Below are 26518 nucleotides of genomic sequence, written 5' to 3'. Positions count from 1 at the left end.
GGGTGATAAAAGAAAGATGTGGTATCAGATTCATTAGTGTGGAAATTACTGTTCACACAGGTGCTGATCGTGCTTATAACCAAATTCCTCTTTCCACTTAAAAAAGTCACAGAGCCATAGATTAATACAGCACAGAAAAGGCCCTACGACCCATTGTGCCTGCCCCGGGTCAAAAACAACCACATAACCATTGAATCCCATTTTCCAGCACTTGGCCCATAGCTTTGTATACCCTGGGATTGCAAGTGCACATCCAAATATTTCTTAAATGTTATGAGGGTCTCTGCCTTCACCGCTCTTTCAGGCAGTGAGTTCCAAACTCCCCCACTCTCTGGGTGAAAAATCTTTTCCTCACATCTCCTCTAAACCTCTTGTCCCTTATCTTCAATCTATGCCCCCAGTCATTGCCAGTCATTGACCCCTCCACCAAGTGGAAAGGTTTGTTGCTGTCTCATTCTATCTATGCCTCATAATGTTATATATCTCATTCATGTATTGATTGGGGGGGGGGGGGGCACGGTTACACAGTGGTTAGCACTGTTGCTTCACAGCGACTGGGACCCGGGTTTGATTCCTGGTTTAGGTCACCGTCTGTGCGGGGTCTGCACATTCTCCCCGAGTCTGCGTGGGTTTCCTGCAGGTGCTCCGGTTTCCTCCCACAGTCCAAAGGTGTGCAGGTTAGGTGGATTGACCATGCTAAATTGCTTGCAGTGTCTAAAGGTAGGTGAGGTTACTGGGTTATGGGGAGAGGGTGGAGGTGTGGGCTTAAGCAGGGTGCTCGTTCAGGGGCCGGTGTAGACTCGGTGGACTGAATGGCTTCCTTCTGCACTGTAAATTCTATGATCTATGATCCATGTCCCCCCTCAGACGCCTCAGCTCCAAGGAAAACAATCCAAGTCTATCCGATCTCTCAACACAACTAACACTCTTCAGCCCAGCAACATCCTGGTAAATCTCCTCTAAACCTTTTCCAGTGCTATCACATCCTTCCTATAATATAGATTCCAGAACTGCACACAGTACTCTAGCTGTGGCCTAACTAACGTTTCCTACAATTCCAGTATAACCTCCCTGCTCTTAAACTCTATGCCTCGACCAATAAAGGCAAGTAAACCATGTGAGGAGAGGAATTTAATATAGCATATTAAACATTGATACAACATCACCAGCAATAGCTTGCACTCCTTTTTTCACTAATGGTCCATGCTAGCTACAAAATGGAAACAAAGGATCACCATAAGCCTCTAAGATCCGTCTACACTCCAGCTGAGCATTTGAAAACATTGAATGGCACTCAGTTGATGCATGAATAATGAAAACTAATCAGCGCAAGTTGAACATGGGAAAAAATTCTGGAAAACTATAGCAGTAAAACATTTATGAGTTTAACAGTGGTGTAGCTTTTGTGAAAGGAATAGAAAACAAGGGATTATTATTTAACCGTTTACACTTCCACCTGCAGGATAGAATGCGCTCGATATGTGCATAATTATCACTATAAAACCGTTGCTCTGTTTCTTCAAGCATTGCCGAGTGTGGTATTGATCTTGCATTGAGGTCTCTAATCCCAAGTATGAAACTGATATCACCGTTACAATTTACCTCACTGCACCCAAGCTGGGAAGGGAACGAATACATCAGAAACCACACTGCAAAATACTATCAGTGACCCAATTGCTCTTTGCTTCTGCCCTTGTTCCGTTATGTGCTCGGTTTTCTTTAGGACCCATAGGGTTACCCTCTTGCACCTGAAGTCTGGGATGGAAGTAGGACTGATGGGAAGACATCTTTGAAGTTCACTCCAGTCCCACCCTTGGTGCCCTACGTGTTCTGCCTCACAACAGACAGTGGTAGAAATGGGCCGCAGAGGAATCTTTCATATGGTAAAGTAACCTTACCAGAAAGGTAAAAGCAAAATACTGCGGATGCTGGAATCTGAAACAAAAACGGAAAATACTGCACAATCTCAGCAGGTGTGAGAGCATGTGTGGAGAGAGTAGGGGCTAACGTTTCGAGTTTGAATGGCTCTACGCCAAAGCTGAAGAAAGGGTTTTTCGTGTTTAGAAAGGGTATTTTTCCTTTCAAACTCATGACTGAAGAAACATATTAGATGTTTTTTTGAAAAATAGGAAAATCAGTAACCATTAAATGAATCAGAGAAAAAAGATTCCAGATTTCGGGAACTATCACACACAAGCACAAAATTTACAATTTCTACTACAAATCATCAGTTTCTATCCCCAAGTGGCTGGCCACTGTTATATTTTAATGACTCCCCTCCTGATTAGTGGGTGCTTCAGCCCATGTGATACTGGTGCAGGTGTTCATTAACAATATGTTCATTGCCTGGCTCTGGAAACTCTAATCTGGTCAGGAGCTTGGATCCAGGTCCTGCTGCACTAATGTGATGGTGGCAGCAGGGGAAGTCATTGAATTTTAGACCTGTCTACATTCATAAGTAATTAAAGATCATTTGGAAACGATAAGAGTGGGAAACGGATGCATGAGGATGTTTAGCTCATTGCATGTTCATAAGTAAACATGAGAAATCAAACTGAAACCCATTTTAATGCATGGCAATATCTTAAATTGGTCATCTTGTCATTGTGTCAACTGATGTGGAAGGCGGCATTGAGAAAAGCAGCTTCCTTTCCCTTAGCATTGTCAGAGGAAGACATAGATATTCTTTTGTGCAGAAAAATGTTGCAAAACCATGTACAGATTTTTAAAACCATTCCGAACAGAATTAATTTTGACATGTGTCGTGTTAATCACCCTGGAGTAACATGGACTGTAACTGGATGCAGTTGTACTGGAACATAGACTACAAACATTGAAGTTTGTTCAATACGTTTCATTGAACCTGTTAAGCAGTGCACGCAGTTCGCTGTGGGGTTAACGTTCTATTAACCTAAGTGTGCTTACTTAAACTAACTAGACCAGACTAGCTCTCAGCCACGTGGAGAAGGTGCTAACTGATATATACACCCTGACTGTCACTACAGTTGCCACCAGTGGAAAGAGGCAGAGTGCTGATGCCTCGTGTGTTTATAGTGGGAAACCCTTTTCTAGTGTTCTGCCTGGTGATTGGTTGTGTTCTATCCTGTGTGTTGATTGGCTGTGCTGAGTGTCTGTCACTGCCTGTCTGTATCTCATTATGTGCACGAGTGCATATCATGACAACATGTACAGAACATTTTAACGTGACAGGTTTGTAGGGACTGCAAAAAAAAAATGTTAATAGGATTTTCACAGTAACTTCATTGCAGTGTTAATGTAAGCCTACTTGTGACAGTAATAAAGATTATGCTTATTATGTTGATGTCTCAGGCGCTCTGCGATCAGGGTCAAAACCTGTTTTTTTAAGGAGGGGGAGGAATAAATTATTCAAGCTAAATATGAAATGTTGCTTTCCATTACCAGTCAGTGACAGATGTTAGGAAGTATTTTGTTGTCGACGTCAGACCTAGGATCTGGATGCAGAACATGTCAGCAATTGCACAAAGAGTTCTTCACCCTGACACAATTTAAACTAGCCTGTCTGGTGGTAAACTGATGGAATGGGTATCTATGGGCTCAACACTCCACTTGACTTTACATTATAACTTTAAATGGGTGCATAATCGGACCTGGTCAGGCGATTTAGCTTAAAACTACACATTTTGTCTTGCTGGGCTGGAATGCAATCACATCCAGAGATACATTGGATTTCACTCTGATGGTGAATTGCAACAGTTGTTTCTCAGACAAATATGGTCAGAAATAATGAAAATCTGTAACCTTCTGTGTCCATAGGTTAGTGGCAAATCCATTGTCCAGTGTTCTATCATTTGAGCTCATACCTCAGCAGTATGCTGCAATTGGCCTCACTGCCCTTGTACTTAATATATTTATTCTTTCATGGGTGTGGGCGTCTTATTTAACAATGTAGTAATTGTTAAAACAATACCAATCCATGTGTTTGGTTCACAGAGTGAGTTCAATCTCATGTCAAAATGTCAAATTTATAAATTTCAGTTTTTTTCCCTTTCTGTATTTTTTATCTCTCTTCATCCTAGCTTTCTTTCACTCTAATTGTCTTTTTGTCCCGAACTTTACTCCAATTTACATTCCCTCACCATTGTTTCTCTGTTTCTTACTCAAAATCTCATTGGTTGAGGAGATACATTGTACAGTCATTAATAAAGATACCTGATGTCTTTTGCCCTCCCCGTGCTGCTGTTGATTCACACTTCCAGCAAGCTGTGATGGAAATGTTTTTCAAGCTGAAGGGTGCAGAATCAAGTCTAATGGGCCACGCCATGAGATGCCACACTCCAGCAAGGCTAAACAATTTGTACCACAAATTTCACTGACGGAACAAACAGAAACAATTCAGTTCCGTGTATATAAAAATAGTTTGAGGCAGTCTCTTTCAAACATGGTTTTTCCACACGCTGGCCCAATTTAAAAGGTTCTGGCTTTACCATGCTGTGCTTTTCTGATTATTTATGGCAGCTGTGAACATTAGGCCATATGGCAAGTAGAAAATCAGTCCTACAATAGTAAGTTGACACCTTTATAAATAAGCTTTATATAGTTGATGGAACTCTCAACATTTTGACCTTTGCATCAAAAACATGACCTTTGCAGCATCATCATCATCTGGTCTTAATGTTGATGGAAGTTCAGACTGCAACGACTTAATGCCTCTTGGGAAAGACATGACAATCTCAAATTTCCTGCACCATATTAAGTATGGAGGTTACACCCAATTTCCATAACTGAGTGATTTACAGAGCCCAGACAGCTCAATGGGTAACAGCACTGCCTTACTTTGCCTCCTCCAGTTTTCTCTTCTGCTTTCCTGAAGTCGTTGGTCCTTGCTTAGATACTTGATCCAAGTAATTATTCTTTGTGTGCGTGAGTAGATAGTGAGCGCTGACAACATAATAAGTAGGGTGTAGTTGAAAGATACTGTGCTGAGGACAGATGTCTTGGGAGGATTGAATGAGGTGATTGCTGAGACTAACAAAATGAACTGAACAATATGGATCAGGGTGCCAAATAGGATTTTAAAAAGACCTAATTGCACTCTAATGGAAATTCCCTGTCCCAACACGTCGACACTTGAACTTAAGCAAAAATGGCACAGTTTCAGGTGACAAGACTGAGAAATAGTGGTGCCATCCTGAAAAATGCCATGGCCAGCTTTGCTGCTTTTATTCTATATATTTTGAACTACTAGAGAACATGAAATCAAGTGACTCCATTTTTGTGTTTTAGATTCAAACAGTAAACAATAATGACCAAGTACTTTTAGTGCCAAATTTATGGTACGTCTGTGTAAACACTTTTGTACAGATGCATCAAACAATTCAGACACATTGTTCTCTACAGCTTGTAATTCCATCAGATTCCTATTGACAAGCAGCTGTGACATGACATTGCAGTTTTACGGACTGGCATAGTTCCCTCAGTCCATGGAATTGAACTCAAAGCCCCTTTGATTAATGGCAATGTTACATCAACAGGAAAGGATCCTATTCTCTCAATGTGATCTTGTTTGTAACTGCAGCACACCATCAAGCAAATAAATGCTTTCTTCCCAAACAGCTGCCATAGTGCATTTATTTCAAGGACCTCAACCATATCAGCCCTCTTCACCATTGAAAGGTAAAACTCTAGTCTTTGCTCTCTGGTCTGACTTTTGGAAATCAGAGTGATCCTCTGCAGTCATGGCTCATGAAACCGGTGTGCTTTCCTAGATAATCGCTGAAAAGCACAGTAATTATATACTTTCACCACCAATAGAACAAAGGAAAGTACAGCACAGGAACAGGCCCTTCGGCCCACCAAGCCTGTGCCAAACACGCTGCCCGTCTAAATTAAAATCTTCTGCACTTCCGGTGTCCGTGTCCCTCTATTCCCATCCTATTCATGTATTTGTCAAGATGCCCCTTAAAAGTCACTATCGTCCCTGTGGTAGTCACCACTGTTGTATGTATCACATACGAGATGTAATACGGTAAGGCTCCTGTACTACAGGTATGGGGGTAGATCCCTGCCTGCTGGCTCCGCCCAGTGGGCAGAGTACAAATGTGTGTGTTCACCGAGCTGCAGCCATTTCGGCAGCAGCTGCAGGAATACAGCCTCGATTACACTCTACTCTCGTCTCGTCATAATTGATAGTGCCTCAATTTATTACGCAGAGATTTTACAATGATGGACCTCCGCATCAAGCCTGATCACCTGCAGCTGCACCCTCAAGCAGACAATGCCAAGTCAGCCTTCGCACACTGGCTAGCCTGCTTTGAAGCCAACACGGATTGTTACAGAACCACCCACAGGAGGCACAGAAACTCTAGATCCTCTATACAAGGCTGAACTCCGATATCTTCCCCTCATTCAGGACGTGCCCACATACGTTGAGGCCATGGTGGATCTGAAGGAGAACTACACCCAGCAGACCAAACAACTCTATGCCAGGCACCTCCTGTCCACGCGGCATCAACTCCCTGGTGAGTCTGTGGAAGATTTCTGGAGTGCCCTGCACGCCCTGGCGAGGGACTGTGATTGCCAGGCCGTTTCGGCCATTGAACATTCCGAACTCCTAATCAGGGATGCTTTCGTTACGGGCATAGGGGCGGCCTACATCCGCCAGCGCCTGTTAGAAGGGGCTACCCTCAACCTCGCAGCGACCAAGAAACTTGCGATCTCACTCATGGTCGCCTCCCGTAATGTACAAGCTGACGCCCCCGACCGCATGGTGCCCCCCCCCTCCTGGACATTGTGGACCCCACCAGCAAACACCCCATCGTTCACCCCACCAGTGACTGCCCCCAGCCAACCCCAAGTCTGTGCCGCGCGGCAGTCAGCCAACCCTGAGGGACCCAAGTGCAATTTCTGAGGACAAAGAACCCCCGGCAGCGCTGCCCGGCCTGCGGGAAGAAAGGACATTTTGCTATGCCAGGCCCACTCGATCACCGCTGTAACCAGGCCCATTGTTCCTGCACCCACCATGTGTGACCCGCGCCGCCATTTTCGCCCCCACAACCCATGTGCGGCCCGTGGTGCTGCCATCTTCCTTGCCCCAGAACACGTGCGGCCCGTGGGCGCCGCCATATTGCTTGCCTCAGGACAGGTGCGGCCCGTGGGTGTCACCATCTTCCCTCATCAGCCCTTGTGCAGCTCGTGGGCACCGGCATCTTTAACGCCGCCCGCCACGTGCGCCCCATGGGCGCCGCCATCTTCCCCGCCTCAGGACCCCGGCTCGTCGGGCACCTCATCGGGCCGCTCATCGCCTGCAACTGCCGCCGACCAGCCAGCCACCTTCCAACACCAGCTACAGATCGCCTCCATCACGATCGACCAGTCCCGGCCGCACAACCTCGCAACCGCATCAACAACGGTAAAGGTCGATGGGCACAAGACATCTTGCCTTCTTGACTCCAGGAGCACAGAGAGCTTCATCCACTCCGATACGGTAAGGCGCTGCTCCCTCGTGGTACACCCCATCACACAACGAATCTCCCTGGCCTCCGGATCCCACTCCATTGCGATCCGGGGGGTACTGCACCGCCACCCTCACCATCCAGGGCATAGAGTTCAGCGACTTCCGGCTCTACGTTCGCCCCAACCTCTGCGCTGCCTTGCTACTCGGCCTGGACTTCCAGTGCAACCTCCAAAGTCTCACTCTGAAATTCGGTGGGCCCCTACCACCCCTTACTGTCTCACGACCCTTAAGGACGACCCATCTTCTCTGTTTGCAAACCTCACCCCGGATTGCAAACCCGTCGCCACTAGGAGCAGAAGGTACAGAGCCCAGGACAGGACCTTCATCATGTCTGAGGTCCAGCAGCTGCTGCGGGAAGGCATCATCGAGGCCAGCAACAGGCCCTGGAGAGCCCAAGTGGTAGTTGTGAAAACTGGGGAGAAAAACAGGATGGTTGTTGACTACAGTCAGACCATCAATTGGTACACACGGGCTCCCACGCATATCTGATATGGTCAATCAGATTGCACAGTACCGGGTCTTCTCGACAGTGGACCTGAACTCTGCCTCCCACCAACTCCCCATTCGCAAGGCGGACCGCCAAGACACTGTGTTTGAAGCGGACGGCCGCCTTTACCACTTCCTTAGGGTTCCCTTCGGCGTCACTAATGGGGTCTCAGTCTTCCAACGGTGATGGACTGAATGGTTGACTGGTATGGACTGCGGGCCACCTTCCCGTACCTGGATAACGTCACCATATGCGACCACGGCCAGCAGGACCACGATGCTAACCTTTCCAAACTCCTCAACCTTACGTACAACAAGGAGAAGTGAGCGTTCAGCACGAACCGCTTAGCCATCCTTGGGCCCGACCCCGATCGCATGCGCCCCCTCATGGAACCCCCCCTCCCCCACTGCCCAAAGGCCCTCAAACGATGCCTGGGGTTCTTCTCATACTACGCCCAGTGGGTCCCTAACTATGCGGACAAGGCCCGTCCACTCATTCACTCCACCGCTTTCCCCCTGAGGGCCGAGGCTCACCAGGCCTTCAAACGTATCAAGGCCGATATCGTCAAGGCCGACATCGCCAAGGCCGCGATGCACGCGGTCGACGAGACGCTCCCCTTCCAAGTCGAGAGCGATGCATCAGACGTCGCTCTGACCGCCACCCTCAACCAGGCAGGCAGGCCTGTGGCATTCTTTTTCTTCACCCTCCGTGCCTCTGAAATTCAGCACACCTCCGTCGAGAAGGAGACCCAAGCCATCATAGAAGCTGTGCGGCATTGGAGGCATTACCTGGCCGGCAGGAGATTCACTCTCCTCACTGACGAACGGTCGGTTGCCTTCATGTTCAATAACACACAGTGGGCAAGATCAAAAACGATAAAATCGAGAGCTGGAGGATTGAGCTCTCCACCCACAATTACGAGATTTTGTATCGCCCTGGTAAGCTCAACGAGCCCCCCGCACCCTATCCCGAGGTACATGTGCCAGCGCACAAGTGGACCGACTCCGGATGCTCTCTGTCACCCGGGGTCACCCAGTTCTTTCACTGCATAAAGGCCCGCAATCTGTCCTACTCCATTGAGGAGGTCAGGGCTATCACCGGAGACTGCCAGGTCTGAGCGGAGTGCAAACCGCACTTCTACCGGCCAGACCGCGCACATCTAGTGAAGGCCTCCCGCCCCTTTGTTCGTCTCAGAATGGATTTCAAAGGGCCCCTCCCCTCCACCAATCGAAACATGTACTTCCTTAACGTGGTCAACAAATACTCCTGATTCCCCTTTGCTGTCCCATGCCCCGATATGACGTCTGCCACAGTCATCAAAGCACTCAACACCATCTTCACCTTGTTCCCGGTCTCCCGCTGGCACGAGCTCCTCCCCGACGCACATCACTCCATCCGATCGCTACTTTGCACTGCGACTAATGCAACCCCCCATGAACGTCTCCTTGCCTTCCCCAGGAAGTCCACCTCTGGGGTTTCACTCCCAACGTGGCTGGCAGCTCCAGGAACCGTTCTTCTCCGCAAGCGTGTGTGGCTCCACAAGGCGGACCCGATGGTCGAGAGGGTACAGCGACTCCATGCAAACCCACAGTATGCCTACGTGGCGTACCCCAACGGCCGCCAAGACACAGTCTCCCTCAGGGACCTGGCACCAGCTACTCTCGTCTCGTTGTAATTGATAGTGCATCAGTCCCTGCTTCCACCACCTCCTCCGGCAGCGAGTTCCAGGCACCCACTACCCTCTGTGTAAAGAACTTGCCTCGTACATCTCCTCTAAACCTTGCCCCCCGCACCTTAAACCTATGCCGCCTAGTAATTGACCCCTCGACCCTGGGAAAATGCCTCTGACTATCCATTCTGTCAATGCCCCTCATAATTTTGTAGACTTCTATCAGATCGCTCCTCAACCTCCGTCGTTCCAGTGAGAACAAACCGAGTTTATTCAACCTCTCCTCATAGCTAATGCTCTCCATACCAGGCAACATCCTGGTAAATCTCTTCTGCACCCTCTCTAAATCCTCCACATCCTTCTGATAGTGTGGCGACCAGAATTGAACAAAGTGTTCAAGTGTTGCCTAAATAAGGTTCTATACAGCTGCAACATGACTTGCCAATTTTTATACTCAATGCCCCGGCCAATGAAGGCAAGCATGCCTTCTTGACTACCTTCTCCACCTGTGTTGCCCCTTTCAGTGACCTGTGAACCTGTACACCTAGATCCCTCTGTCAATACTCTTGAGGGTTCTACCATTCACAGTATATTCCCTACCTGCATTAAACCTTCCAAAATGCATTACCTCACATTTGTCCGGATTCAACGCCATCTGCCATCTCTCCGCCCATGTCTCGAAACAATCTAAATCGTGCTGTATCCTCTGACAGTCCTCATTGCTATCTGCAATTCCACCAACCTTTTTGTCGTCCGCAAAATTACTCATCAGACTAGTTACATTTTCCTCCAAATCATTTGTACATACTATGAACCTAAATCCTCCACATCCTTCCGATAGTGTGGCGACCAGAATTGAACACTATACTTCAAGTGTGGCCGAACGAAGGTTCTATACAGCTGCAACATGACTTGCCAATTTTTATACTCAATGCCCCAGCCAATGAAGGCAAGCATTCAAGCTATGAACAGGAAAGGTCCCAGCACTGATGCCTCCGGATCACCATTTGTCACAACCCTCCAATTAGAAAAGCACCCTTCCATTGCTACTCTCTGCCTTCTATGACCTAGCCCGTTCTGTATCCATCTTGCCAGCTCACCCCGATCCCGTGTGACTTCACCTTTTGTACCAGTCTGCCATGAGGGACCTTGTCAAAGGCCTTACTGAAGTGCATAATAAAACATCCACTGCCCCACCTGCATCAATCATCTTTGTGACCTCCTCGAAAAACTGAGTGAGATTCTCGCCCCCGGGCAGGGCTAGGAGTGCGGCCCCGTGCGCTACGGCGTGCGCTGGTCGTCAAGGCCGCACGTCAAGCATCACGCCGGCTGACGCGGCCGATGATGTCGGCCGCACATGCGCAGGTTGGACAACGCCAACCCGTGCATGCGCAGTTGGCTTCTTTTCCCTCAGCCGCTCCGCAAGACGTGTCAGCTTGATCTTGCGGGGCGGCGGAGGGAATAGAGTGCGTCCGTTATGAACGCACGGCCCACGATCGGTGGGCACTGATCGCGGGCCTATGCCCCCCTTGGCACGGCCGTGGTACTGCCATGCCAATCGGGCCCTCAGATGCCCCAAACGGCATCTGGCGCCCGTTTCACGACGGCAGCGAGCAGGTGTGTTTGCTGCCGTGTTGAAACGGGCATGAAGGCCCGGCCGCTTGGCCCCGGAGAATCGCCGCTCGCCGTAAAAAACGGCGAGCGGCGATTCATGCCGTGGGTCAGCCGTGGGGGTGGGGGGGGGGGGGGGGGGGGGGGGGGGGGGGGGAATAGCGAGAAGGCGTGAAAAATGTCGGGAGGCCCTCCCGCTATTCTCCCACCCGTCGTGGGGGGCGGCGAATCGCGCCCTGGGACTCTGTTTGATTATTTTCTTCATAGCTCAATGTCAGTGAGATTAAAACTGGCATCCTTACAGTTGCTCTGGCTAAGATTAAATAACTCAGAACAGATCACACTGACCCGAGGCCCTTTCCACAATTCAGCATCAATTGCACACAAAGCAGAACATGTATTGGCTCAATCACCAGCTATAACATTTTGTTCCATTTCAACCAGGTATACAGAAGTAAAATGTTAACACAATACAATATTTCAGAACAACTGCCTGTTAAAACTTGTCAGATTAGATACGCTGTTTACCGAATCCAGCAAGCGTAATGCAAATCACAAGTTCAAATCCAGGTGAGGGAAATTGAATGATGTCTGTCAGAGGATTTAAATATGCCAGGGATAAAGACTCGGGTGGAGATGTAAAGAGTTAACATTTGAGCATACATGATGCTGATAATAATATCAAATCGCATGAATGGGAAGTAGGGGGGATTGGGAAGGGACAGAAGCTCCAACATTGAGGTCCAAATGTGTAAATACTTGCTGTAAATAAAGAGTAATAGTTTTGAGAAACTACTGACTTGAGCAGCACAGGTTGGGAGAATAGATAATCCCCCAAAATCCCAGTCTAGACCCCGGCCTCACAACTGAACAGTGTCCATCATCAGGATTGGAACTCTGTCTTTCTTTCCTCTCTCTATCCCAGAGACACACAGGCCAACTAAAAACCTCAAATGTCGCATAACGTGAGGTCAACTAACTCAGCATAGATTCAAATCTAGGAATTTCAAATCCATTCGGTTTAGCATTATACCAAGGGTGTAGTTATTTATTAAGTCATCAGGAGGCTATATCAGCATAGAGTTAAAGGAACTATTATGTTGTAATATCTATTAACCATGGAAGGCATGACAATATAAATCAATTTAAGTTTCCATGTACAATAAAGCAATGGTTCAGCAGTTTTGAATGAACTAAAAATGAGAACATGTTTCATTAGCAGCTACTCCATAGGGCACAATCATCGGCCTCTCCATAGAGTAAGACAGCTACATTTCCCGTAATCTATTCTTCATTCTCATAATTTACGGGTACTCAATAAAATGGATAAAATGTTATTGTTTAACTTGTTCATTCACCCTTATATTTATTTTAATCGGATTGTTCTTCTTTTCTTCCCTCATAAAGGTTTCTACTACTATCTGCCCTGTTCCTGGGATCCAGCAACTGCAGGCACCAAGACTTAAACTGAGGTTTGGAGGCCTCTGGGGAGGTGGGTGATGGCAGGTGTTAGGATGATTGGAAACCCATCAGGGAAATTTGGAGGATGGTAAGGGTGGGAGTAAGAGGCTGACCAGAGGCCTCAGGGAGATGGAGCCCACTCAGGCAGACAGCTGAATCCAAGAAGTAGGTGCGAAGAGACTTATCGCCTGAATCTGCCAAGTCATCACCTCAAAGACGTTTCTGGGTTTCCCTGAGGCTCAGGAAACCCAAGTGAAAATAGTTGAATCCCAAAAGTAGAATGACAATGGGGCTCACAGCAAACTTATCATAGTTAAGCTCCAACCTGTCCCCTTGCAGCATGTTGGTTGCCCATCCACCCCCCCCCCCCCCCCCCCCCCCCCAAGGTGACATCTGTCAAAACTAGAAACGGGTGGATTGAAGATGCAAAACAGATTCCAAACCTTAACCACCTACCGACTGACCCAAAACCACCCGTTTATTTACTACCGTGCGCAGGATTTTCCAGGTTTGGGTCCCGGGTGCCAGTGCCATTTTTAGATTTGAACCCCTCTCCAAGGGGGAAGCAGTCAGGGTAGTGATTTTTCCCAGAGATCGGCCCTAATTGTCGGAGGTCGGGTTTGATGGCCAACTAGCGAAGTGACCATGAGAGGCAAGTGCATGCAAGTCTGAAAATGTGGGCCTGCTTTAAAGCATGAGAGAATAGTCATTGTGGCAGAAGTGTCATAGGCAGAAGTGAGGGAGAGGGAAACCGAGGTCAGATACCCATGGCAGGGCTGCCGCTCGATTTAGGGAAGCCACCCTCGATGTAATGCTGAAGGCTGTGTGAGAAAGGCAAGGGGTCTTGTTCCAGGGAGGTGACTGGAGGATGCCACAGCCAGATCAAGCAAGCTTAGCTGGAGGTTGCATAGCGTATGAGCAGCACAATATCATCAGGGGGGCCTGGGTACAGTGCCAGAAGAGTTTTAATTGTGCTCTTTGTTCTGGAAATGTGAGTTTAACACAGCAACCAGATGGCAAGCTCCCAGGTTTACAGACACGCTGACTGAGCAGCCTGAGGGCAACTGGTGCTCATGAACAAGACAGAAATATTCACCAGATTCTTTACTGGTCACTGATCAAGGTTCAAATCCCTAGCACTATTTTGGAGCTGGCAGCACAGATAAATACAGCATCACATTTCAATGGGTTCCCCTGGAATCGGCGAGATAGGCCAAAATCGTCCTTTCTCTTTTTTTTCTCCCTTGCATAAGAGAGCCTGATATGCTGAGAGTAGGTGCACATAGGAAAGGGAGCTCAGCTTACCACCCTGACTGCAATGGAGGGGGTAGCTCTTCACATCATGAGAGGAGTGCCTCATCCGGAAGTGGGCAATGAAGAGATGGGAATAGTTGTAGGAGGAGGGGGGGGGGGGGGGGGGGGGGGGGGGGGGGGGGATATATGAGTTGTGTAGATGAAGAGGAAGGAATGCATTTTTCCCAAGCAATGGCAATACTTCAGCTGCATTGGAAAGCTTCAGCTCAGCATCTGCTGTCAGATAATCTCATGAACTCCTTTTTCCATTTCCCACAGGGCCGGTTGAGGAGGGGGTAACATGTCAGTGCCCCTGCAGCCTCACTCAGGTCCTTGAACAACATGGAAGTCACAGGTCCAGTACCATCACACCATTCAAGCACAACATCCCAGCGTGGATACACTCAAACTGATAAGAAAGGGTGAGCAGCACTTTGTCAGTGAGCAGGAGGAGGCGAGGAACCTTCACAGTTCCCTTCACAGGAAGAAGGAACAGGGCAGCACGGTAGCACAGTTGCTTCACAGCTCCAGGGTCCCAGGTTCGATTCCTGGCTTGGGTCACTGTCTGTGCGGAGTCTGCATGTTCTTCCCGTGTCTGCGTGGATTTCCTCCCACAGTCCAAAGATGTGCGGGTTAGGTGGATTGGCCATGCTAAATTGTCCTTAATGTCCAAAAAGGTTAGGTGGGGTTACTGGGTTACGGGGATGGGGTGGAGGCGTGGCTTTAGTAGGGTGCTCTTTCCAAGGACTGCTGCAGACTCGATGGGCCGAATGGCCTCCGGCTGCACTGGAAATTCTCAGATATCTATGGTTTCAGCGACCAAAGGGGAGGGAACCAGCGCCCGGTCCAGGCAATGTTAACGGTGGATGTTTGGGGTACAGGGGGTGCAGTCTGGTGAGCTGGGTCCCGGCTGCAGCCGAGGGTGTAAGGGCAGGGCGTGCTGGGTGGAGGGGGTGGAACAAAGTGGGGACTGGAGGGTTCAGGGGTGGAAGACACTGCTGGTTGTCAGTATCACAAGCACAACAGGATGCCCGGGCAGCTGGTTTCTCCGCAATCGACGGGTTGCCCAAGATCCAGGGACTAATAAATGCGCTCACTGGGCCGTCAGGGTGTGCCCTACATCAACAGGAATGGGGTTCCACTCTCTGAAGATCCAGCTCATATGCGTAAACCACATGAAGATCATGCACGTATGTGCATGTTTCCCAGGCAGGGTGCATGACAGCTGCATTCTGGGGCAGTCGGATATCCCCAACCTGTTTGAGGACCATCCCAGGATGGCCGGTTGGGGGACAAGCTAATGATGCCAGTGCGGAGGCCGGTGGCCGATGCAGAGACCTGATACAGCGAGGCCCTCAGGGGCTGGGAAGAGGCATCCTGGACCTCCGTCTCCGTGGGGATGGGGCATGGGGCTGGTGCTCGTCCCACACTGGGTAAGAAAGTGCCAGAGGCGTCATATGGATTGGATTAGATTGGATTTTGTTTATTGTCACGTGTACCGAGGTACAGTGAAAAGTATTTTTCTGCGAGCAGCTCAACAGATCATTAAGTACATGAAAGGAAAATAAAATAAAAGAAAATACATAATAGGGCAACACAAGGTACACAATGTAACTACATAAACACCAGCATCGGGTGAAGTGTACAGGGGTTCAGTGTTAATGAGGTCAGCCCATAAGAGGATCGTTTAGGAGTCTGGTAACAGCAGCAAAGAAGCTGTTTTTGAGTCTGTTCATGTGTGTTATCAGACTGTTGTATCTCCTGCCCGATGGAAGATGTTGGAAGAGTGAATAAGCTGGGTAGGAGGGGTCTTTGATTATGCTGCCCGCTTTCCCCAGGCAGCGGGAGGTATAGATGGAGTCAATGGATGGGAGGCAGGTTAGTGTGATGGACTGGGCTGTGTTCACGACTCTCTGAAGTTTCTTGCGGTCTTGGGCCAAGCAGTTGCCATACCAGGCTGTGATGCAGCCAGGTAGGATGCTTTCTATGGTGCATCTGTAAATGTTGGTAAGAGTTAATGAGGACATGCCGAATTTCCTTAGTTTCCTGAGGAAGAATGGTCGAGTTCAACGATTTTTATGAATGAACACGTGTCCCAACTGCCCCAACCCCCGATAGTGCCGTCCCTCCTTCCCTCCCCCTCCCGCGCTACACAAGGCACCCAACCCTCTCTTACACCCTCTCCCTCCCCACCAATGCCCTCTCAGTGATTCTCGATCAGTTTCGCCTTCCATGCACTACAGCTTGTTTTGGTAGTCCCCAGGATGCACATCAGAGGTGGAGACATCCTTTGCCTATCGCATTCCGTGGCCTTCGATGTCCCTGGTTGGCATCCTCTGGGGGCTCCGGGGCCAGAGGGCCCCCGCGCACATGCCGGCGGCGCATGCCTCGTTGTCCCGCCCTATTCTGGGTGCTGACTCCAAGACACACCATTGTCAGCGAGGTGGGTCGCTGGGGAGCGGGTGCCTGCCGTCGCCACTCCGTAGGGTGAAATGGTCAACCATGGTATGTCTGTTCTCAAACTCCACCCCTGATATAATTTTCAAACGGTCAGTTATCGATCTCAGTTATGCTATTGGGGCGAATGGAGGAATGAAACAGTAATCAGGTGTGTCAAACTTCTCACCTGATGGTCTCGCCTCAATAACATATCGGCTGATTGGCGCTTTGCCGGCATCTCCACTGGACCAATGAATAGTAATGGCTGATCCATACCTGTAGATCAATGGCTCACCTGGGGGGCCAGGTGCACCTTGATGGAAAGGAAAATATATTCAATCAATAGAAATATAATGTAATACTGCCTTTTACAACTTTCGGAAATCCAATTCCAGTCAGTTTATTTTTGAATTGTATTCACGATTATAATGTTGGAAATATAGCAGCCAAATTGTACTCAAAAAAACTCTTAAAATTAGCAATGCAATAAATGACTAGATAACCTTTTTTGGGGTGATGTTGGTTGCGGGATAAATGTTGGTCAGAATATTTTACATCCACCAAAATTCATCTTATTTTCCATTTTCATCAAAGAAAACACGATTATTTGGAGAAAAAGTGGAACCTGAGGTTCCTGTCCCATCATTCCCAGAAATTCCACTCAGCTCACCTTAACGAAAAGACTCACGGGAAGTTCAATAGATTATTGAGGCAACTCATTACATAATGATCCCAACTTAATAAAATGGTCATTCATTTTCCTCTATCCGTACCCTTTCCTCAGATTCTCTGGCACTTACTATTCAAGATGACCATCCCTTTCCTTCCCTATCCCACCAAAGAAAACATTCTTGCTCTTCCTATTCTCTCTGAATACTGCATTTTTCAAATTTGCCCAACCTCCCAAAAATCTCTCCTTTCACCAATTTCTTTGATCCTGTTTCCACTGTACAACTGCACCAAGATCATTGCAACAAAGTCACAAATACATAAATACATCCTTTGGGAGTGAGAATGATCAGGCTCTGCTCATTCATAGTTACCTTTGCAATGTATGGCATAATCGACCACTCCATTCTTCCTCACTATCTCTCTATTCTGGTCCACCTTTGTAATGTTTCCCTGACCTATTCCATTTCATGGAAACCAACCCACTTGAGCCTTCGCCTCCCGTCTCACATGAGCACCTCAGGCATTCCTCAAGGGGGCATTCTTGGCTTCCTTCTAGGCCTCAGCTGAATATTGCCATAAATGTCGGTGACATTATTCATGGTATGTTGACGAACAACATTTGCCACTACCCCTCGTTGTTTAATCACCCCTACATGCATAGACAACATGAAGTCTTGGATGTACAACATTCTTCAACTCAACATTGCCAAGAGAAAGCTACTTTGTTTGATTTCTATTAAACGTTTTATACCATTGCCTTGGATTCCATACTTCTGAACCTGATTATGTGCAATTTCAGTTTATTATTCAATGTCCTTGATCCCAGCAAAATGTCACCTTCACAACATCGCTTTACTTGACCATCTCACTTTGCTTTTATTTTTTAAAAATATTTTTACTGATTATTCATTAATCACTATTTTTCATTATAAAGAAAATAATATAAAACAGTTAGTTCAGGTTGCGATGCAAATAGAACACAATAAACAATCAAGAAGCCCAATTAATTTAACCCCCCAACATTAAATTAAACCCCTTAACAACTGGCAGCGACCAATTATTTAAAAATGGAAATTAATGGCTTGCAGCTTAGGGTGGGGAGTTTTAATTCTATGGGTGGTTTTGATTTATTTGTTGTGAAAATATATAATTCCCTGTTGTAGTATTATGTGTTAAGGGGTTTTTATACTTTGTGTCCTTTTGCTGTGAGCATTTTTCTTCACTCTGGGCAGGAGCCACCCTGCTAGCTGAAGAGTTAGCTAACAGGAGTGGTGCAGTGGGGTGACTGCAGCTCAATGTATAAGTTCTGTTTCAGACAATGAGCCTAATTAGGGTCTTTGTTCTATTTGGGGTTAGGTTTATTAGAAGTAGGTTTTAGAGTTTTCTGTTCACCTTATTGTTTTTTAAAATAAATTTAGAGTACCCAATTCATTTTCCAATTACGGGGCAATTTTAGCGTGGCCAATCCACCTAACCTGCACATCTTTGGGTTGTGGGGGTGAAACCCACGCAGACACGGGGAGAATGTGCAAACTCCACACAGACAGTGACCCAGAGCCGGGATCGAACCTGGGACCTCGGCGCCGTGAGGCTGCAGGGCTACCCCACTGCGCCACCGTGCTGCCCCACCTTATTGTTTTTTGCATGTATATTTGGATGTGGTATCATTTGAGGGGAGGGTGTGGGGGACAGGGGTAATTTGCTGATGGTGACTGTAGATTTTTATTTGTTTAGTTTTTCTGGAAGGTTTGGTGGTCATCTTGGATAGGCTTGGTTACTGTACTGTCCATGGAACTGTTGGAAAACTCCACTTGGTGGAAATGGCTGACTCCGGATTGAGGAGGTTAGGAGGCCGCCAATTTGTTTGCAGTGGAAAGGTCAAAGGTATTTGCTCACCTTAAATGTTTGAATGCTGTTGTGGAGTTTCTGTAGGAGACCAATTTGCGGGTCAGAGACCAGACAAGGTTGTTGAAGGGGTGGGTGGGACACGTTTTTCATTTGGGCATTGCCGGTAGGTCCTGGGACGCGGCAATTTGAATCAATAAAAGGGGACCGGTGACTTAGACCATAAGATGTAGGAGCAGAATTAGGCTATTTGGCCCATCGAGTCTGCTCTGCCATTCGATCATGGCTGATTAACTGTGTTGTGGGCCCTAGGATGGATTGATCCATGCCCAAATCCCTGACTCCATCAGGGATGGCACTGGCATTGTTGGGTTTCAAGGAGCAGATGGGGTTGGGGGATGCAGATCCGTGGCATTTGTTGCACAATGATCTTTCTTTTTTCTCCCATGTCCACCAGATGTACTCACATGTTGACTTTTTTGCGGGAGATAGGTCTGTTCTCTCTTCGGCGGAGAGGGAGGGTTACTTGGCAATTGTGATTTCTGACCATGCCCCACATTTGATGGATTGGGCACAGTGGGGATATCTCTTTGAGATTCTTGGGAGGTTTGGATTTGGCACAAAGTTTAGATCCTGGATTTGTTTACTTTATAGAGCTCCCACTGCTGATGTTCACACAGATGCTTTGAACTCGGGCTACATTTTGCTGAAAAGGGCACAAGGCAGAGACACCTGTTGTCTCCACTCCTATTTGCTTTAGCAATAGAACTCCTTATTATAGCACTGAGGTCTTCCAGCAAGTGTGGGGGATAAATCGGGCAGGGGTGGAGCACAGGGTAGCAGGTAGAGGGGCAGCAGGGTAGCATGGTGGTTAGCATAAATGCTTCACAGCTCCAGGGTCCCAGGTTCGATTCCCGGCTGGGTCACTGTCTGTGTGGAGTCTGCACGTCCTCCCCCTGTGTGCGTGGGTTTCCTCCGGGTGCTCCGGTTTCCTCCCACAGTCCAAAGATGTGCGGGTTAGGTGGATTGGCCATGCTAAATTGCCCGTAGTGTCCTAATAAAAAAGTAGGGTTAAGGGGGAGGTTGTTGGGTTACGGGTATAGGGTGGATACGTGGGTTTGAGTAGGGTGATCATGGCTCGACACAACATTGAGGGCCGAAGGGCCTGTTCTGTGCTGTACTGTTCTATGTTCTAGGGTGTCCTTGTATACAGATGATCTACTTCTTTATATTATGTACACATGGATTAGATAATGAAGCTACTTAGGAGTTTGGTCCCTTCCCTGGGTGTGAGTGGAATTTGGATAAAAACAAATACTTCCTGGATAACCCCCAGGGGAGGGGAACCCATCTGCGGATGTTACCTTTTTTGCCTTGATCTAGCTTTCATTATCAGTGTATCTGGTTGGTGCACGATTGGGCCTCACTTCATGAACTAAATTATATTAGTCTGATTAATGGGGCCAAACGGGACTTCCAGAAGTCCTCCTGTCCTTGGTGGGCAGGGTTCAGATTAAAATGTGCTATTAAACTGCTCCTGGGATTTTATTTCTTTTTCAATGTGTCCCCATTTTTCTCCCCAAGTCCTTCTCTGTCAGAATTAACAAATTAGCGCCCTCTTTCATTTGGGTGGGGAACACCCCAAGGATCCGTAGGATGGCCTCCAGGGAGATAGACAGTCAGGAGGTTTAGCGTTAACCAATTTATTATTTTATTATTGGGCAGCCAATATTGAGAAAGTATCCGGGGGGGAGGGAGGGGGGGGGGGGCTGTTTAGTGATCCGGGTTCCCTATGGTGGAAAACGGAAGCGGGTTCTTGTAAGGGTTCCAGCCTCGGAGCATTAGTGACAGCATTGGGCAAGATTTTTCTCGAATCCGGGAGTGGTGTCCACCCTGAGAATCTGGTTCAGACAGCAGTTTAAACTTAGCTCCATGTTTTTGCTGGCCCCAATGTGTAGTAATAACCTCTTGTTGCCAACAGGTTTAGACTCGATGGTTAGGTCACTGGACGGGAAAGTTTTGGAGAGGTTTGGGGACTTGTTCCGATGGGTGAAGGTTTGCCAGCTTTCAGGAGATTTCAGTAAAATTTCAACTTCGTGGTTCCAATCTGTTCACATATTTTCAGATTTGTGATTTTTTTTGCGTAAGTATGTTCCCTCGTTCACCTTGGCACCACCCTCCTCCCTGTTGAAGAGGATTTTGTCTTCAGCGGGTCTGGTGGGGGGGGGGAGCATTTTGGGTATTTACGGCCAGATCCTATCAGCAGAGTTGGCTCCATTGGATGAGTTGCAGGTGAAATGGGAGGGTGAATTGAGCCCTATTCTGGATGGTGAGGTATGGGAGCGAGGCTCTTTGCAGGGTCAATGCCACATCCTCTTGTGCTCAGCTTATTCTGATCCCGTTCGCGGTGGTGCACAGGGCTCATTTGACGAAGGCAAGGAAGAGCGTTTTTTTCTCTGGGATGGAGGACAGGCGTGAGCATTGTTCTCAGGGGGCCAGCTAACCACACGCATATGTTCTGGAACTGTCCCAAGTTAATAAGCTTCTGGGCCTCTTTCTTTAGCACCATGTCAGAGATACTTAATGTCGATCTGGAGCCTTGGCCGTTGGTGGCCATTTTCAGGGTATCGGATTCCCCGGTGCTGCAGACAGGGGTGAAGGCGGATGACCTCACCGTTGCCTCGTTAATAGCCCCAAGAAGTGTTCTGCTTGGATGGAGATTGTCTGCTCCGCCCACTGCCCTGGCTTGGTTGGGTGACTTGTATCATTCTTACATGTGGAGAAGGTCAAATACACCATTAGGGGTTCGGTAGAGGGTTTTACCTCAGTTGGCGACCATCTCACTTCTAACTGCTGCAGAAACACATATTCATTGTCACTTCGAGACGTAATTATTCCATTGCATCCTTCAGTCATGTCACCTTGTCCAATACTCCACTGCCTGTGTCCTATCACGCGGTAATATCCGACTTTCAAAAAAATGCTGATGTTAATAGATTCCTTATACTCCAATGGACTTATTTCAATGTCCTTGTCCTTAGTCACAAAAAATCCATTTGTGAGGATTGTGAGGTTGAAGGCAGCAGCTATTATGTCTGTCACCGGCGCAAAGGCAACTCTCAGTTCTAGCATGGTAAAGTACCTTTGAATTGTTAGAATGCAGTATTTTTCTCAACAAAAGCCACGTATTGAGGATTATTTAAACATATACAGTATATTGAAACCAAGATATTCTCCAACCTTGGACAGACTCGCCTGTAAGACAACACGTTTTAAACAAAACAATTTAATTGTTTGCTTTAAGTCTTGATCTTGAGATGACCCATGGAAACCTAGACTCCTGATTATAGCTGACCTTGGCAGAACTTGAAGCGATCACTTGGTCTACATTATCGATATTTGCAATCCAAAACATTTGAAATCGTATAGAACAAGATTTGGATGAACTAACATATCGAGTTACCTTCTCCTGGTCCAGTGGTGATATTTGCCTCAATTTCTGGTCCATACGTGTAGGTTTTTGCTTTGATTCGGTATGTGTAAGTCACACCGTCTGACAGGTCTTTTATTTTCATCCATCGAGGACTGTTCCCCTTCACATCCACAGTTACAATCTTACTGACTCCTGTACAGTGAGAGAATTACAGAAACCAACCAGTTTGCAATATGCCAAGGACAACAATAATTGCACGGTTTAATTATGGCAAAAGATGAACAAGTACACAAGGCAATGACTTGGAAATCAAAAATCAGTAAATATGATCAGTAAACATGGCGGCATGGTGGCACAGTGGTTAGCACTGCTGCATCACAACTCCAGGGTTCAATTCCGGCCTCGGAGTTTGCACGTTCTCCCCGTGTCTGTGTGGCTTTCCTCCGGGTTCTCCAGTTCCCTCCCACAGTCCAAAGATGTGCAGGTTAGGTGGATTGGCCATGCTAAATTCCACCTAGTGTCCAAAAAAAAAGTTAAGTGGGGTTACTGGGTTACGGGGACAGGGTGGAGGCGTGGGCTTAAGTAGGGTGCTTTTACCAAGGTCTGGTTCAGACTCAATGGGCCGAATAACCTCCTTCTGCACTGTAAATGCAATGATTCTATGATCACAGTAGAATGTCCACAATGTATAATTATTTTCTCTTTTCCCCAATTTTCTTCCTCTTTTGAAGGCAAACCCCTTGATGGAGAGTAATTATATAGATATGGGGACCCGATGGAATCTTTGCCAGATGACCATTATTCTTGTTTAAGTGTGTGATGATGCAACAATAAAAGTAGAGAAGTTCTGTTACTTAATATATTTGTTTCCTTCTTTAAAGTTTCTCTTTTCCTTTCTAATTATTGTATTTATTTTGTTTTCTTTAATTCTTTCTTCTCTTTGTTCATGCTTTTCCTCAGCTATTTATTTGAATCTCATATTTCATTTCTTACCTCACCCACTGTTAGTGAACTCTGTGCTAAACCTCTGTGTTACCCACAGCAACACTAAATTGACTAAAAGACAGCAACTTTTGTTGATCTTAACTCTCAACGAGTGGATCCCTTTTTCTGTGCCTTTACCTTCCACATATTTGTGTGCTCGTAAAATAATATTTTTAGCATTGATTTACAAACCATATTCTTACCATCAACAGGTGTGCAAGGTTCGTAAACTAGTCGATATCCTTCAATTATTCCATTTGGATATTTTGGTCCTCCCCAGGACATATTGACAGAGGTCGTTGTTAGTTCACTAAATCGGATGTAGCTTGGAGCACTTGGAGCTGTGCATGGAAAAATTAAGCTATTAATCAGCCACACGGTTATCTGTATTCACAAAACACACAATGAAGGGATACCAGATTTTTGATATTTGACATCTTTTAAGATTTGCACTGTTAATGAAGATATTTTTAAGATTTAATATTCCCCATTCACATTCACAATCTTCCTTGGCAAAGCAGATGGAAAGTCCAGAGTATTCAGATCAAGAGCAAGGGAGAAAAGTAGAGAGGAGAGAGGGAAGATTAAGCGAAAATGGTGCAAAATTGGGAATATGCGTGTGCCTCTGTATGTATTTATTCAAAATAAATTGCTTTTGCATGGATACTCTGGCTTTTGTTGTCAGGCTTTTGTTACAATTGTGTCCAACCTTTCCCGTTATACAGTCCTAAGTCCACATTTATTCTGAAACTGCATGAAAACTTTTTTTTTAAATTTAGAGTACCCAATTCATTTTTTCCAATTAAGGGGCAATTTAGTGTGGCCAATCCACCTAACCTGCACATCTTTGGGTTGTGGGGGCGAAACCCACGCAAACACAGGGAGAATGTGCAAACTCCACACGGACAGTGATCCAGAGCCAGGATCGAACCTGGGACCTCGGTGCCATGGGGCAGCAGTGCTACTCACTACTGTGCCACCGTGCTGCCCGTGCATGAAAACTTACCATGTCATGTTTATACATGCAAGCCAGTGAAGCTCAGTTTTGTACCCCCAGGTTCTCTCTCAGGCAGTGCAAAGAGACACTTGCACTTCAAGCAACATTGCATCTCAAAGTGCTGTTTGTTTTGCTATTTAACTATAAATAATACTTTCAAATTAAAATATTATGAGTTTAAGTACAGAATGGATAAGTTTAAAATGGATCCTGACTTTTATCCCTTATCCTGCATCAGAGGTCTTGTGACACAATGGATTGCGTCCCTGCCTCGGAGTCAAAAGCTCTGGGTTTAGTCCCATCCCAGGATGATAGCCAAGGAAGGTGGGTTCATAGCATTGCCAAATTTTGCAAATCCTTCCAACATAAATCAATGATAGACAAAAGCAGGAGAGATTGATGGTCAGCCATCTGATGGAAAGAAAAAGGATGGTGCCTCTACCACCACTATCCAATGATCCATACGATAACATACGTATAACAGTGCATGTTTCCACAGCAACTCGGCCTCCCCGAGTGATTTGTAACACACCACATCCTGTTTCAATGATCTCCTACACTTTACCTCCACCTGTAACAATGGCGCCACATGAACGGCAGGCAGTAAACATTTACAACAAGAGAGCATCTTACCATTGATCTTTGACATTCAATGACATTACCATCGCTGAATCCTCCACTATTAACATCCTGGGGGTTACCACTGGCCAGAAACTCAACTGGACTAGCCATATAAATGCTGTGGCTTCCAGAACAGGCCAAAGACTAGAAATCCTGCAATGAGTAACTCACCTCCTGACTTCCCAAAATCTATTCACCATCTACAAGTCACAAGTGAAATGAAATGAAAATGAAAATCGCTTATTGTCACAAGCAGGCTTCAAATTAAGTTACTGTGAAAAGCTCTTAGTCACCACATTCCGGCACCTGTTTGGGGAGGCTGGTACGGGAATTGAACCATGCTGCTGGCCTGCCTTGGTCTGCTTTCAAAGCCAGCAATTTAGCCCTGTGCTAAACCAAGTCAGGAGTGTAATGGGACACTCTCTCCTTGCCTGGATAAGTGCAGCTCCAACAACACTCAAGAAGCATGACACAAAGCAGTCGGCTTGATTGATACATCTTCTACCAATATTCATCCTCTCCACCACTGACTAACAGTGACAGCAGTGTGTACCATCTATAAGATGTACTGCAGGAACTCAATGTTTTTTCACCTTCCAAACCCACGACTACTACCATCTAGAAGGACAAGAGCAACAGATATCTGGGAACACCACCACCTGGAGGTTCCCCTCCAAGTCACTTGCCATCCTGACTGGGAAATACATCGCCGTTTCTTCACTGTCGCTGTGTCAAAATCCTGGAATTCCCTCCCTAACAGCACTGTGGTTGTACATACACCTCAGGGACTACAGTGATTCAAGAAGGCTGCCTACCACCACCTTCTGAAGGGCAACGAAGAATGGGCAGTAAATTTTGGCCTAGCCAGCGAAGCACATCCTGCCAATGAATAAAAGAAAACTACACTTGGGGTGATCTATGCACGTGATTAACCGGGTATATCGGAGGCCTCAGCGGATAACTCCCCGACAAGGCCGCACTTAGCCCCATTTTCTGCCCCGAAGTGCTCCGCTCACTGGAACTCCTCAGTGCAGCGACACATCTCCGAATCCCCCCCAATCAAGCTCCAACTCACTATAAGGAGCTCCCCTGCCACAACCCCTGCACTGCACCACACCCACACAAGGCACACCCCAGCCCGATCACCACTGCACAACAAATGCCAGCTTGGCACCTTGGCAGTGCCCATGCCAGCTGGCAGTGCCAAGCGGCCACCAGCTGGCTCGACCAGGGTGCCAAGTGATCAGGAGCAAGGTACTATCATTCCCAAGGGGCATGCACCTGGGGGCCTCAATCCCCTTGGAGACCCCAATGAGTGTGGTTCTGTCTGGTGCCGTTTGTGGAGACTAGTACTGATTATCATTCACCCCAGGTACAAAGATAAATAGAAGATGAGAGCAGGATGGGGCCTTTTGGCCCTTTGAGCCTGCTCCACCATTTATCACGATCATGGCTGATTATCCAACTGAATAGCCTAATCCTGGTTTCTCCCCCATAGCCTTTGATCCCAT

General features: G+C 47.1%; 1 protein-coding gene across 7 annotated transcripts in view; it reads right to left on the bottom strand.

Moving 5' to 3' along the window:
- The window catches only part of sdk2b (sidekick cell adhesion molecule 2b), a 1143109-nt gene that overhangs the window by 141936 nt on the left and 974655 nt on the right, over window positions 1-26518 (bottom strand). For all 7 annotated transcript variants that reach the window (XR_005458034.1, XM_038777821.1, XM_038777823.1 and 4 more), the window contains 3 exons: window positions 23593-23730; window positions 22436-22597; window positions 16643-16768 (listed from right to left, as the gene is read on the bottom strand). Coding sequence is in view for 6 of the 7 variants with exons in the window: in XM_038777821.1 (XP_038633749.1) it covers window positions 16643-16768; window positions 22436-22597; window positions 23593-23730 (426 nt within the window). In the remaining variant the exon portion in view is untranslated. The remainder of the gene's footprint in view (window positions 1-16642; window positions 16769-22435; window positions 22598-23592; window positions 23731-26518) is intronic.

Source organism: Scyliorhinus canicula, chromosome 18, assembly GCF_902713615.1.
Source record: "Scyliorhinus canicula chromosome 18, sScyCan1.1, whole genome shotgun sequence".
NCBI classification, from domain to species: Eukaryota; Metazoa; Chordata; class Chondrichthyes; order Carcharhiniformes; family Scyliorhinidae; genus Scyliorhinus; species Scyliorhinus canicula.
Note: the sequence above shows the minus strand (reverse complement) of the source record. Positions and strands in the feature narration are given on the sequence as shown.